This window comes from Jaculus jaculus, chromosome 9 (genome assembly GCF_020740685.1).
Source record: "Jaculus jaculus isolate mJacJac1 chromosome 9, mJacJac1.mat.Y.cur, whole genome shotgun sequence".
Taxonomy (NCBI): Eukaryota; Metazoa; Chordata; class Mammalia; order Rodentia; family Dipodidae; genus Jaculus; species Jaculus jaculus.
The window spans coordinates 2101236-2116532 of NC_059110.1; the positions used below are offsets into that span (position 1 = coordinate 2101236).

At 42.4% G+C, this 15297-nt stretch overlaps 1 protein-coding gene and 1 long non-coding RNA gene across 19 annotated transcripts in view; one reads left to right on the forward strand and one right to left on the reverse strand.

Annotated features, from left to right (window-relative positions):
* Window positions 1-1386: 1386 nt before the first annotated feature.
* LOC123463488 lies at window positions 1387-5545 on the reverse strand. 2 transcript variants are annotated; one of them, XR_006638965.1, is made up of 3 exons: window positions 5451-5545; window positions 3176-4747; window positions 1387-1705 (listed from the first exon to the last, which is right to left on the reverse strand). It is a non-coding gene; the product is annotated as an uncharacterized LOC123463488 (long non-coding RNA). The 2 variants fall into 2 exon arrangements; XR_006638964.1 differs by lacking the exon at window positions 5451-5545 and adding an exon at window positions 4867-5239.
* A 394-nt stretch (window positions 5546-5939) lies between these two features.
* The window catches only part of Afdn (afadin, adherens junction formation factor), a 135729-nt gene continuing 126371 nt past the window's right edge, over window positions 5940-15297 (forward strand). For all 17 annotated transcript variants that reach the window (XM_045159414.1, XM_045159420.1, XM_045159418.1 and 14 more), the window contains exon 1: window positions 5940-6061. In XM_045159414.1, the coding sequence (XP_045015349.1) occupies window positions 5957-6061 (105 nt within the window). In that variant the 5' untranslated portion in view covers window positions 5940-5956. The remainder of the gene's footprint in view (window positions 6062-15297) is intronic.

The window sequence follows — 15297 nt, forward strand, 5'->3', positions numbered from 1 at the left end:
CTCACCACTGTGCACTGTCCTTAGAGACACTGATCCTAGTTGCTAGCAGTACCCTATATCCGCATTTTGTCTTTTCCCTCCACCTACCATTAGTGCACATTTACAGCAGGTATGCATGTGTCGAGAGTGCTTCGGAGCACAGTCATCCTGCTGTCTTCACAAAGGGTGACAGGCCAACTTCTCTACTTCTCTCAGCACTAACTGCCAATGTCAGCAGCACTTTCGTGATGTTTAAGCTACACTGCATTTTCAAAAGCAGGCCAAACCCTACAGCTGGGTGTTTTTGATTTCCAGAGGTGCTGTGGATAAAGAAGAGATTCTGCTTACAGGAAGTTCTTGACAGTCTACTTTTGGGTTCTCATGAACAAGACAATTTTTCAACACTGTTTTTTATGTCACTTATTTTTACTGCTGGTAAGACACTTGAACTTGTTTTTGGGCCAGAGAGATGGTTTAGCAGTTAAGGCGCTTGCCTATGAAGCCTAAGGACCCAGGTTTGATTCCCCAGAACCACATAAACCAGCTGATCTGGAGTTCATTTGCAGTGGCTAGAGGCCCTGTTGTACTCATTCTCTCTCCCTCTAATAAATAAATTAAAAAATTATGTTTTTCTTTCATTTGGTGTGAGATTTTTTAGTTTTAAAAGAAGATTTAATGGGAGTTTTCACTTAATGCATCAGTTTTCCAGCAAAATTATATACAGCATATGGTAGATATTATGTTTACATAATTTCTTACAAAAAGGAGCATGACACAAAAAATGAGCTGATGTGTGTGACTCTTGTTTCTCTTTTCTCCGGCAGTGTTACAGAGCCTGTGGAGGGTGTGGCAGATACTTATTTTCTTGTTGCAGTTCTAGGGGTTGAACACAGGGCTTAGCATGTTAGGCAAGCGCTCACCCTGAGCTACAGGCCCAGCCTTTGGCAGGTGTTTTGCACACTCCACCACAGATAGGAGGTAGTGGCATGCTGAAACTGTGTAGGTAAAACCCTCTACTGAGGAGTGAAGTAAACATGCTTTTTCCTTTTAGTGTTTTTGGGACTATACCTTTAGTGAGAAAAGATGAGGGGCTAAATGGAAACCCTCCAGTGGCTCCAGGCTGTGGAACTCAGGGCCTTTAAAAGCCCATTTAGTGGACAGTTTCTGCCTTAAAAGGCTGAGAGCTAGTATGACCTCTGTCTCTTGCACTTTGTATGTAGTCAGAGCAAGTACCAAGCATCAATTGCTCAGTCAAGTCTAGGCAAGGGCACTAGAATTGGTAAGAAAAGCAAAGGCTAAAAGTATCTACCCATAATCTCAATACAAAGGAGACTTAGGCAGGAGGATCAAGCCTGGTCTACCTAGATGAGACCCTGTCTTAAAAAAAAAAAAAAAACAACAGTTGGGGTATACCACAGTGGTAGAGCACTTGTCACCCTACACAAGCCCCTGAGTCTGGTCCTCAGCACTGAATAAGAGAGAGAGAGAGGCCTATATTCAAAGGGGCAGCTAAAGCCTCAGTAAGAAGGGCTTTAAGGCCAGGTGTGAGAGCTAAGGGAGACTGGGAAGGTGACTTCAAGGGAAGAACTAGTGCTGTTTAGTCAGCTTTCAAAGTGGGGTATCAAGGCTGGGAAACCCAGCAAGAGAGGGAACGGTTCTGACAGGTGGGAGCACCTGGCTCTTCCACACAGAGGCAGGGCTCTCAGGATGGCACCGACGACAAGTCCTGGACAGAAGGAACAAAAGGCAGGAATAGAAAGAAAAGGCAGCATTCACTGTCATAGCATCACTGAAATCCTGATATTCACACATGATTGTCAGGATATACACAAACACATTTTTGCTAGTCTGTCACATGACATAATGCTGGACAAAAACAACATAAAGTAATTCCCCAATGTGCTAAAATGCAAGTGACTAATATTTACAAGGTATAACTTCCCTTCTAAACATCCCCAGAGAAGGCATATTTTCTTTGCATCCAGTGAAGAGAATTTGCTTATTTAAAACTGACTTCTTTATTTTACCAGTGTCACTCAGGTTATGAAATTCTAGCAAACCTATTTAGTCAGAGGTCTTTAAGCCAAGACTATTTTTGTTTAAACAAGTATATTCAAATTCCTATTTTAAGAGTTTCTTCCATCATAACTTTCCTCTGGAAAAACTTGCTCCCTAGAATGTCTGCTAGCCATAGATCAGCAAGAAGAGTTTGGTTGGTTGATGTGCCAGAGTAACTATCTAGACTAGCTTTCACGTACAAGGTTGCCAGGGGAAATAATCTCCTCCAAGTCTGCTGCTGCTACTGTTTGTACCTTTATTATATTCCCCTACTTCAAATTTTGTTTAAACACTATACTGTGACTGGATATAGCTACTAAAAGGACTTGTCAGATATTTATATTTTAAAATTTGATTAATTTTTTTAAAACCTTTTTATTTTTTTGTTGTTCACTTTTTTATTTATTTGAGAGCGACAGACACAGAAAGGCGGGGGGGAGGGGAGATGGAGAGAATGGGCGCGCCAGGGTCTCCAACCACTGCAAACAAACTCCAGACGTATGTGCCCACCCCCTTGTGCATCTGGCTAACGTGGGTCCTGGGGAATCAAGTCTCGAACCAGGGTCCTTAGGCTTCACAGGCAAGTGCTTAACTGCTAAGCCATCTCTCCAGCCCAAAATTTGATTAACTTACTAAAGAATGAAAGGTCTTGGTAGTTAGAAACTTAATTATCTATGGATCATTAAATATAGTAGATCTATTTGTATCATTTGCCCTTCTTAGACATTATAACCTTTTTCCTGTTACTTATTTTCTAGAGCCTGTGCAAACTGAGATAAAAAAGGCTTATTACATTTTGTTGGTCATGTAATTTGTTTTTTATAATACTTAATTTCAAAAAGTTCAAAACTTAATTAAAATATTACTTTTCATATACTTCATTACATTAGTATTCATGGGAGTATTCTCTTTTTAATAGTGCATATACAGGGCTAGAAAGATGGCTCAGTGGTTTAAAGGCACGTAAAAAGCCTACCAGGCCCAGGTTCAATTCCTAAGCCATTCACATAAGGCAGATGCAAAAAAAAAAATGGCACAATCTTCTGATGTTTGTTTGCAGTGGCAAGAAGCCTACACACGCAAGATAAAATAATGTAACTTCAATAATTTAATACTTTAAAAGTGAAACCTTACTCACTCTGTGGAAACAGACTGACAAATGACCCAGCTATCAGCTTCACCCATGTGCTGTTTGCTTAGCATCACAAGTCTTCATCTTGAGTCTCAATTCCTCTATCAATGTGGTTACTAGTAAGTCTCATAGGATTTGGGGCTTTTTCTTCTTTTCTTTCTACATCATGCCATACAATAATAGCACAAATGCCCAATCATCATGCATCATGCTTAAAAAGAAAAACAACAACAACAAAACCAAGGATCAGGATTTTACTTTTACATAGCTTTTCTCAAATATCATTAAGCACAATTATTTGGTTTGTGGTAATGGGGATGGAATCCAGGGCCTCATGTCCATGCTATGGACATGCTCTACCACTGAACTATGGGCCCAGAATTTTCTTTTGTCTTTTGAGGCCTGGTCTAGGTTGGCTAAGGCTGGCCTGAAGCTTTCCCTGTTCCTGCCTCAGCCCCACCCTCCAATCCAATGTTGCGATTATAGATGAGTTCCACCATGACTGGCTATATCTTTTTATTCTAATATATGACAATTATCTTGGTGTCTCCCTCTCTCTCTTTTTTTGAGACAGGGTCTTATGTAGCTCAAGCTGGCCTGGAACTCATTATGTAATGGAGGATGACCTTGAACGTCTGATCCTGCTGCCTCCACCTTTCAAGAGCTGAGAACACAGGCATGTCACCACACCCAGCCTATCCTAGTGTCCTGAACAATGACAAGTAGTAGAAGAACAGGTCAGCCTGAAAATTTTCATGGCTAAAATACATGTTACTCCTGAGTCTTCATGATTTAAGAAATCATAGACATTTTGTAGGTTTCAAGTTGCTTTTAAGCCTCTGTCAATAAGCTAATGTTGGCTGGGACTAACTATGAGTTATAGTTTGGGAACTTGTTCACCTCACACACATGATGCAGATGTAGCTTTTGAGTGAGTGAAAAAAAACACAATAACTGATTTAGAGCCTTCTATTGTATGGTAGGCTTCCCACATATCACCCAGCAAAAAAATAACACTAAGGAAAGCCCACACTTGCTTTCTAGCACACTGAAAAAATTTCTCTTTAGCAATGCAGCACTGTGGACATGAGTAGTTTGCCTAGCTTTGCAAACTAATTCTGTAAGAGCCAGTCATTGTTCCTAGTCAGGAATAAAGTGCTTTCTGTTAAAATCAGTTTACACTGTGGCAGTGGTGGGCACTGTGTTGCAGAGCCAGCTAGGGTCCTGAACTGCTTAAAACACACACACACACACACACACACACACACACACACACAAAAACAAACAAACAAAAAACAACCCCCAGTCTATACAGAAGCACAGGAACTTAGAGACACAAAGGAACAGAGTGCTAGAACATGAAAATGCATTTACACACATATGTTTTCCTGCAAGTCACCCCTCTTTAACTTTGAGAAAGACTAGGGGTCTATTGAAGAATTCATTCCCCATGGCACCGGTTCAACACCCAGCTCCTCTGCTGAAAAGCCTCCTTATGTAGCAGCTCTGTGTTGGGCAGTAGCAGAGAAAACGTAGACAAAGCCTGGGCTAGAGGGCAGACGTTCTTCTTTCCTACAACTGGTGGAGAGAAAAAAGAAGCATCAGGTGTAACGCACTATTCTCTTTACGTCGCTTTGGTATTTTAAAGATGAATGCTTTTCCTTACAGCATATCCTAGACATTGCCAGAAAACTTACCTGGATGAATAAGGGGATACAATCAATTTAGGATTGTGTTTTCCAAGCAACACACATTTTTCTTTCTTTTTTTTTTTTAACAAACGTCTGTAAATCCCATGTACCTTGCTATTGAAGGCAATTTTAGGTTCCTAAATTCCATCAATGGGTTGCTCCAGGATTTAAAAAAGAAAAAGAAAACCAAAAATCATGCCCTTGTGCTATTCCCCTGCCCAGCCCGCGCACGATTTATTGTCTCCGCTTTGTGGTCCGCAGAGCCCGTCCTCCGTGGGCAGGCGTGCGCGGGCGGGAGCGGGATACAAAGGGAGGGGGCCGCCCTTCCCACGGCGGCAGGAATGTGGGGGAGGCGGCCCGCGCGCCAGGACCGCGAGCTCGACTGCAAACACTTTCCCGAGACGCACACACAAGCACCATCATTTATCTTCCTCCCCCGAAGGCGGCCTGAGAGGTCGCCGGTGACCTGACTCCCTCCACCTCCGCCAGCCGGCCGGCCGGCCGATCCCCGGAACGGATTCGCAGGGCTCAGGGCGGCGGCGGGATGGACGTGCGCGACGGACTCCCGGCCCCTCGGGGCCCACACCCACCTGTCGGACCCGGCCCGGCCGGTCGCTCGGAACCGGCGCCGCCCGTCACGACGCGACGCCGTCTCGGCCGGGCACCGCCCCGTCCACCCTCGGACGCGGCCAGTCGGGAGCACCCTCCCCCCGCCACCCGCCCGAGCGCCGGGCGCGCGTCAGGAAACCCCGCACCGCGCACGCGGCCGAGCGCTGCGCCGCTTCCCGTCCGAGCCTGGGCGCGCGCCCGGCAGCGCAGCAGCACCTAGCGAAGCGCCGCGAGGTGCGCGGCCCGCGGGCGGACGGGGGCGCGCGCGGGGCGGGCACACGCACGGCGGGGCGCGCACGGCGGCGGCGAGGGCGGGGGCGGGGCGGGGGCGAGGAGGGGCGGCGCTCGGCGGGCGCACCGGCCGCGGCTGAGGCGGGCTGAGGCGGCTGAGGCGGGCCGAGCCCGGCGGAGGACGCGCGGCGGCGGCGAGGAGGTCCGAGGTGCTCCGGCCTGGCCCGCGGCCTCGGGAACGAGTGCGGCCGCGACCATGTCGGCGGGCGGCCGCGACGAGGAGCGGCGGAAGCTGGCCGACATCATCCACCACTGGAACGCCAACCGGCTGGACCTGTTCGAGATCAGCCAGCCGACCGAGGTGAGCGGCACGGAGGCCGGCGACGGCCCGGGGTGGGGGTCGTCCCGGCGCGCCCAGGCCCGGCCCCGCCCCGGCCGCCCTCGCCCTCGCCCGCGGACCCCGCCCACGGCGCCCCTCTCCCGGCCTCCGCCTACGGCGCCCGCCCGGGGCTCCCCCCCCCACGCCATCTCGGCCCGCAGGGCCGGCCGTCCGCCCGTCCACCTGCCCGCTCACCTGTGTCCACACCTGACCGCCCACCTGTCCCCGGCCGAGCGGCGCCGGGGCCGACGGAAGCCCGCACGGGTCTTCCCCGGGGTCCTCCTCGCCTGCTGCCGCCTTGATGGCGTCTGGCGAGGGTCGGGACGCGCGCGGACCGCGGCCACCCGCGGCCACGTGACCGGCCGGTGCTCGCCGCGGCGGCGGCCTGGAGCCCCGGGAAACGGCCGGGGAGGCCCGGGAGGACCCCGCCGCGCGGGCCGCCCGGCCGGAGGAAAGCAACCCCGGCTCCCCGCCCCGCGGGGCGCTGCCGGTTGTTTGTGACAACGCTGCAAGAAAGAGTTCCCAACAGTTTATTTACTTGTCGCGATAAATAAACGGGTTCCAGGCCGTTCCAGACCCGACAGGTTGTGCGGACAAAGCCGGGGCGGGCGGGGGGGCGGCGAAGCCCCACCGGGTCTCTGGTGACATCGCTCTCCTGGAGGGCACTTCGCTAAGTTTGAGCTGGGCAGACTTCCAGGGCACGACCCTAACCACCGCTCTACAAAGGATTGATGCCCGGCCAGGAAATGATTTTATAGCACCCAGTTTTGATTCGTTAAGAGGTGATTCAAAGTTAACACGGCTGGCTGAAATACCAGCGCTTAGCACCTCAAACATATTTGGCAGTTTTGAACAGTCTCGTGAAATTTAATCGCTTTCCCTCTTATTAAACCTCACATTATGTTGTGACTTTTCCCCTTTCGACTTTTTTTTTGCCTGTGGAGGAAGGTGTCTATTCGTTCTGCCTTCCCCTTACCTGGGAGCACCTTTGACCTGCTTAGAGACCTTCCTCTTAAGATAATATAGAATGCTAATGTGAGTTATTAGGGTCAGGTTACCAGTTTGAACACAGATGTTGTGTTAAGTCACTCCTGATTCACAGTTCATCTTCTGTAATGATTGTATGAGTTAGGATCTAGGAAGCAAACTTGCTGTACTCATCATAGTCCCACTACCACATCTTTTGAAAGATGACATGCAGTAATTGAGTCTCAGGGTTATGTTGTCTTTCAGAACCATTGGCTCAATTTTTTTGGTGGCAGGATAAATTTTGTTTGTAAATTATTGTTGCATAGTCATTTTTGTGTTTTGTTTCTTTCTTTGACATGAGTTCACAAGTATGGTCGAGAAAAGGAATCATAAATCTTAGTAATAGAATTGAACTCATTTGGTCTTTTGAATTCAATTATTTTAAAAATTTCAAATCAAACATTTGGCGATTTAATTGAAGTTTGGTTTTTAAGCATTCCGTTGAATTTTTTTTTCTGTTTTAAGAGATATGAGTGCCAATTATAGGTTGGCCTATCATTTGGAAATCTGTTTTTCAGTTACTCTGAATGTGAAGAATTGTTGTGTATATAACAAAACTTGAAGGACTTTATTATTGTGTAGTGGCTAGCTTACACTTTGTATTATGTTTTCTGGAACATCCTTGTATACTCTTAAAATTAAAAAAAAGTTTAAGGTCAGTGGTTTCTTTAAGCTTATGAATGAAAATTTTTATCATCCAATGATTGCTCTTACTCTGTCCATGACAACAAAAATGTGTTAGTGTTCTATAGGAACATAAGTGTCTATCAGTCCTTATCTAGAGGTTCAGTAAATATTGAAGAGATTCACTGCCGAAGTAAATGTGTGAACAGTTTAAGCTTTATGCTTGCATATGAGAATATTATTTCTCTTTTGTTTGCTTTTTTTGGGGGGTACAGTGTCTATTAGCAAATTTTAAACTCCTATTGGTTATCTGTGATGGACAATATTAGACAGCTTTGATAGGTTTAGGAACATGATAAACGTGTTGGATTTTTGAATTATATTTAAGAAAGTGGTCAGGCGTGGTGGCGCACGGCTTTAATCCCAGCCCTCAGGAGGCAGAGGTAGGAGGATCGCCGTGAGTTCAAGGCCACCCTGAGACTACATAGTAAATTCCAGGCCAGCCTGGACTAGTGTGAGACCCTACCTTGAAAAAAAAAAAAAAGAAAGTTAAAGTAGATTTTAAAATCATCCTAGCTGTTTGCTTTTCCTTCCTAGTCACATTAAAGCAAGGGCTTCCAAACAAGGAGCAAGTTGTTGAGTACTTTCAACCCCTTCCTCACTTGGGTTCTAGACTTTTTTTTGGAGTTGGGTAAAATGAGAGTTGATCTAAATTGAATGTCAGCATTTTATGACCTGGAGTTTGATGCTGAGCTGAATTGATCACTATTAGAAACTTACGTTCAGGAAAGCTTCTGAAAATATTTTAGTACTCTCCTTAGTTTTAGTGTTAGAACTTTATTTCTTTAGGGCTTTCTAACCATTTATGATAGGCGAATGTTTTCGCTTATCTCTGGTTATCTCCATGTTTCACCACAACTTACCATGATAGCCATTGGTTTGTTTCTCTCCCTCATTACCTAAAAGGCAAGAATTTAGAGATTAAAAAAAAAAATCCTGGACAGTGCTGGAGAGATGGTTTATTGGTTAAGGTGCTTGCCTGCAAAGCCGAAGGACCCAGGTTCAATTTCCCCAGAACCCATGTGAAGCCAGATACATAAGGTGGCACATGTGTCTGAAATTCATTTGCAGTGGCTAGAGGGTCTGGCACACCCATTCTCTCTTATCTGCTCCCCTCAAATAAATGATAAAATAAAAACCTGTACACAGATTATTTTCTGGGCTAGAGAGATAGTTTAGCCGTTTAAGGCACTTTTTTACAAAGTCAGTCTGCCTGGGGTCAGATCCCCAGTACACGTGTAGAGTCATGCACAAAGTGGCACATGTGTCTGGATTTCATTTGCAGCTCTAGGAAGTCCTGGCACACCCATATTCCTTCATTCTCTCTCCCAAATAAGTAAAAATATTTGAAAATTATTTTTTGTCACATAGGTACTCAGTAAATATTAAGTGGATAGAATATTGAATATGACGTCCTTTGTATATGCCTTCGTTTCTGATAAAATGGGATAGATATATTTTAGAAATTAATTGAAAAATCATTTAATAGACTAATAAATATTTAGTTTTGGATACAGGTTATGCAAAACTTAGAAAATTTGCTAGGTAACTCACCATTTAGCTTCATGAACGATTTTTAAATAATTTATTTATTTTTTAATGAGTTGATTTCCTTCTTTTTGCCCAGGGAAAAATAACCCAGAATTTGTATAGACACCTACACGTGCTTTGTTAATGGTGAACATGTTTCATTTTAATACCTTGATTAATCTTGGGATGTCATGTGGTGATTTATATTACACAGCTGTGTGTGTAAAAAATAACTTTCAGTTTGTCATCCAAGGTGGGATAGGCAGTGTTCAGGTGAAGAGGTGGTAATTGTGTAACTTATTATAGCTAAATCTATATTCAGACTAATTCTTAGATTATAATGATGCTTTATCATGCAACCTGAGTATATTTGAAACGTTTGAGAACAAGTTGTATTTTTAATATTAGCACTGCTAAAAATTTCCTTTTCATGTGACTAGTACATAATGAAATAGGTATTTACATTTGAGGTGTTTTACAATTAATAGACACTTCTTCCTTGATGGCAACAAGGTCTCCCTAACTAACCCAAACTAGGGTGATCCTCTTGCACCAGCCACTTCAGGACTGGGATTATAGGCATGTACCACTATGCTTGGCTTCCTTTTCTTCCTTTTTTTTTTTTTTTTTTTTGTTCTTGATGCATTGAACCTCAGTGATTGTTATAACCTTTTAAAATCTTTATGTCCTGTAATAACTGGTGTGTGGACACTCACCCTGGGCATGCACGTGTGGAAGTTGGAGGATAACTTTTAGTGCTCTCCTACATCACTGTTCTGCTTGTTTCCTTGAGACAGCATCTCTCACTGATTGTCTTTGTAGCAGCCAGCCATTCTTCTCTCTGTCTCACAGGACAGTGTGTGGTACAGTAGGCTGTTTACATGAGTGTGGGGAATCACTCATTCTCAGGTCCTTTCAGACCCTCATGCTTACATGGAAGATTCCCTTACCTATTGAGCCATCTCTCTAGCTCCTGAATTTTTATCGTGCTTGACTACACTATTGTGTTTTTCCCTAGAATATTCGTAACTACGTGTTTTATAAGTGCCACTACCTTGTAGTTAGCATGACCATTTGAAATTTAGTCTGAGTGCTGTTAATAATTACAGAAAGACAACTGGCATCGACTGACATTGTCTCCTTAGCTTCTTGGGTACTGTCAATATGACGGGGTGGAACAGTGTTTTCAGTTTCTTCACTTTAGAATTTCCTGAAGTTTACTGACTGACTGAAGGCAGACAAGACTATACCATTTTCACGGACTACTCACACACCTTGTCGTGCTTTTAAAACCAGCTTCAGTTAGAATTGGATTGAGAGCATGCTCCTGTGGAGTCCCAGCTCTGTAGTTAGGACAGTGCTGTGTATTGTTTCCAAGTTGGGAACATGAGCCTTGCCACCCTCTCCCCTCAGAACTCCACTTGAAGGATCTCTGACTTTCATAACAGAACAGTGTAAACTTCCAAATTATGACCCATAATAAAAATGCTTATTTGTTCTTTGGGGTTGTCTTTTTGGTCAGGAGTGGTGCCCTTGGCTGTGTTTTGTCAAAGTCAGAGCTCATGGTTAGCTCTGCTGCTTGGCTTCCTCATGTTTTCCTGTTACAGAAAATCAAGCAGATGTGCCCTTTGCACTCATACCTATCCTTTCACTCCTCACAGGACATTTTGCTCTATCCTTCCTGCTCACAGTGGTACTTTCCATGGAGACTTGTTGCTATTCTAATTCCTAGTTATTTCAGAAGCAACAGAATATTATTTGTGTGTGCTACTGTTACCGCTTTGTATTAAGACTGGAGGTTGCTAATTTTTCGTATGTTTTGGTTTGAATCTTGTGCCTTCAGTCTGATTTTAAAAAGCCAAATGGGAGTATCATTCTGGTCTCTGTTGGACATCTTCAAATATTTAAAACCAATTATATTTTGAAATTTCATGACCTCTGACAGGCACACTTAGTATAAAATTCATAGATTGGCAGGCTGTCTTTCAGATGTTATTTGTAGATGGATATTGAGGTTATGATCTGAATGAGTGTTCTAGATTCCTAGAACAGTGGTTGTGTGACATACTGATTTAACATAGGCTGTGAAGAACATTTGTCCTTTAGCACATATTCCATGAGCTGCTGAGTGAATTCTCTTATTTTAAGTATTAGCAGCTTGGAGCTGCTGTTTTTATGAGGCATTGATAATTAATACAATGAAACTCAAGTTATCCCAAGGTTTCTGGTTTGAACTTAAACTCTTCTGCTATTAGTTCTCCTTTGAAAGATCCCCTTAAGGAATTTAATATTCTGCTGCACACTAAGGTCTTATACTGTGAAAGGAAGTTTTATTCATGCATGATCCGGTTCATCATGTGTTGATAATTTGAAAAAACTGGGTTCACTGAATTACAGAGATCTACCAGAGGTCTGTTGTTTTTAAACAGTATCAGTGGTAGCATTGGGATCTCATAGTAGGATAATCTTCAGGTGTAGGGAAATTTGCAAGCTTAACAGTGGTGGTGCATTCCATGCAACCACTGTACCACTGAGCTCTTATGTCTACCCTCCAAATCAAAAAGCTTTAATACAAGTTCAGAAGAATTTTCACTCACAGCTCAAATTTTATGATTGGTACCACTATCTAAAGCAGCATTTGAAGGGACAAGTGTGTTTTGCTTTTTTTTTTTTTTGAGAAAATACTTGCTGGATATCCATGCCTTACTAACCATAGTTTGTCAGACATTCAAATAAAAACAATATTCCATTGGAAAAGTAGCTAATTCAGTTCATAACTTGGTATTCCTACAAGGACTTTTTCTGGAAACATGTATTATATGCAGAGGTGAAAATGACCTGTGTGTTTTACATCTTGTCTGTAGACTCCTGAGCAAACTTGGACCAAAGTCAAGGTTTAATAGAATCAATCATTAAATACATTCTTAAGTAAAACCAGTCCCTCTTCCCCAAAGTGTGGGTAGTGCATAGTGAAATACAGATTTTTTTTGTACTTAGTGTATTTTTAAAAATGTATTTATGAGAGAGATAGAGAGAATGGACATACCAGGACCTCTATCCACTGCAAACGGTCTCCAGATTCATGTGCTGCCTTGTGCATCTGGTTTATGTGGGACCTGGAGAATTGAACCTGGATCTGTAGGCTTCACAGGCAAGTGCCTTAACCACTAAGCCATCTCTCCAGCCCTGCCTAGTGTCTTTTGAAGTTGCTGCCTTGATTTGTGCTGAGGAGCAGTCAATCTTTTTAAATATTTTACTTTCTTTTGACAATTTTATATGCATATATAATGTATTTTGATCAGATCCATCCTCCTATTCCCACTAAACTCACTTTTCTTCCCAATTAGTTCCTTTATTACTTTTATATCTTTTTTTGATCGGGGGTGGGGAGAGGCTATTAATTTTACTCCCAATTTTACACAGTGAGAGAAACTAATGCTATCTTACATATTATGAAAATAGCTTGTATTTAGATGACCTCAGAAGGTCTAACGGAGTCCCAGAGTTTGTAGGACTACAATTTGTAAGCTGCTTTCCTATTTAATGATGGGATTAAAACTTTTTGATTTGGAGGGTAGACATAGAGCTCAGTAGTACAGTGCTTGTGTGGAATGCACAGTGTCAGAGTCAGTCCTCAGCCCTATACACAAAACCTCAATAATTAAAAAAAGGAGTACAAGAAATAAACATTGTGAAGCTAGATATTAAATCTGCCTTTGTGTTACTTTTAAGTGGGGCTAACTACTATAGCATAAATATGTAGTATTTAAAATGTGAGTATAGGGATTATGGAAGAGTAGATTTCAAATTACATTAATTTTAAGCATTATATGTTTGCTTATTTTTCTTTTTTCACTTGTGTGTGTGCATGTTCTTGTGGGTGCACATGTATGCATGTGTTGGAGGCCAGAGGATAAACTTGGGTGGACACCATTAGCTTTTTTGCCTTTTTTTTTTTTTTTTTTAGCTAGGGTGTCTTCGAGATTGGCAGCTGGCCAGGTTGTCTCTGCCTCCCATGCTGGTATTACAGGTATGCACCACTGTGCCCTGCATTTAATGTAGGTTCTGGGGTCCAACACAAATCCTCATGCTTGCAGGGCTGGTATTTTACCCACCAGACTATCTTTCCACCCCGGTGTTTATTTTCTGTAATTTGTAGTTATTAGTGATAAAATGTAAGCATTTACATTTTTGTTATTCTAGAATACTGGCCACAATTTACCTACAGCCATGGCCAACTAGTTGTATTATTAAAATTCCCTCAGGATGACCTAAGCCATGCCCACTTGTGATATCTGTAGTTCTCCCAGGTCTTTTTCAGAGAGCAGTGGTGGCCAGTGTAATAATAAATAAGGTGTTTAAGGAGTTTCTAATATAGGCTGTGCCTAATTTTTCAATCTCCTTTTCCCAAGTAGAGATTTGGATATATACACATGTCTTTCTCCTTGGCTTGAGAGACAGGCAGACATTCGGGCACAAGGAGTATTTAAATGCTAAAGCATTATGCACATTTGGAACTTTTAACACTTCTATTTTTGACAAGTGGTAGTTAGAATCAGTTTATTTCTATCTAGTGGCAGCTCTCTTGCAATAATATTGTTAATTTTGTTGTTAACTCTCAAATGAATATAAGTTCCTTAAATATTTGAGTGCCTGATTTATTTACTATTAGCCATAGTATTACTCAGGTATTTTGATAGCATACTTTTAAACCACTGAATGAATTATGTTCATTAGTTAATATGTTGCTTTAATTTATTAGGGTAATAACATTCCAGAGATCTAAGTTCCTGAGTACATGAATTTGTGACGATTCCTCTGTAACCAGCTAAGCTCCTTCTCCAAGAGGAGAAAGAGCCTGCCAGAGTACCATGGACAGTGATTTCACTGTAGCTAATGTTCAGGGCTTCCAACATTTAAAAGTATGGTTTTCATTCAAATTTGGCAAAGGTGACCTTGTTGAGTTCATGATACAGTTAATGTGATTTTATGCCAAACTGCTGATTTTTTTAAAGAAAATATTTTATTACTTACTGTTTTGTGGAATATGATGAATAGTGAAATTAAGAGAAGGAAATTAGAAGAACGTTAAAATATTTATGATGGCTTTTGTGGGTTAGTGGTTATTATGTACTTTTGTAATGTTGGACATGAAGGAGTTAATGCATCTTCTTCACTGTAGTAAGTTTGTGTGCTTAAATAATTCTTGTTTTTCTATTGCATATTTTAGTTTATTTGGAAACAGTGATAAAAACAATTAACAAATTACCCATCATTCTGCCACCTGAAGAAATTCTATATTGCCTTTGAAGCTTTTCTTGTACGATTACATCTTATTTGAGGAGAAGGAAAGGCAGCAATGTTCATGTTATATCTATCTGGTTAATAGTTTGCATTTTAGTCAGTGTTAATTCATATTTCTTAGCCAAGAATCCAGTTATTTAAGAACCTAGATTATTCTGGCAGATATTTCGCTTTTTGTGAATGCCTACTTTGTACCTGGTATTAATGTGACTATCTTACATATGCTGTCTTCTAGTACTCATAGTATTCCTGGGAGGTAGGGACTTGTGCTATTCCCATTTTTGGATGCCGAGTAAAGCACAGGAGAATTGAATAACAAAGTGATGCAACTATTTAGGCATGTGGCAGGGATTTGAACCCAGGTAGCCTAGTTCTGCAGCCTTCTGTTAACCAATGTGTTTATAAATATCCAGGAATTTAAGGTCACTGCAATGCTAGCAGTGTTTTATAAGTCTTATAAGATGGTAATTTATTAATAAGATAATTTAGAACTGAATTTTTAGGAAGAATTACAGGTGTAATATAATGTTCTCTCTTCTGTTTAGCTCAAATACTATGTTGTATATATGTGCATATTTCACATATGTACATGAATATACTGATTTAGATCCTGACCTCTAAAGCCCTGTTACAGTCTTGTCTTTGAAGATAGACTGCTCTGTATTTTACAG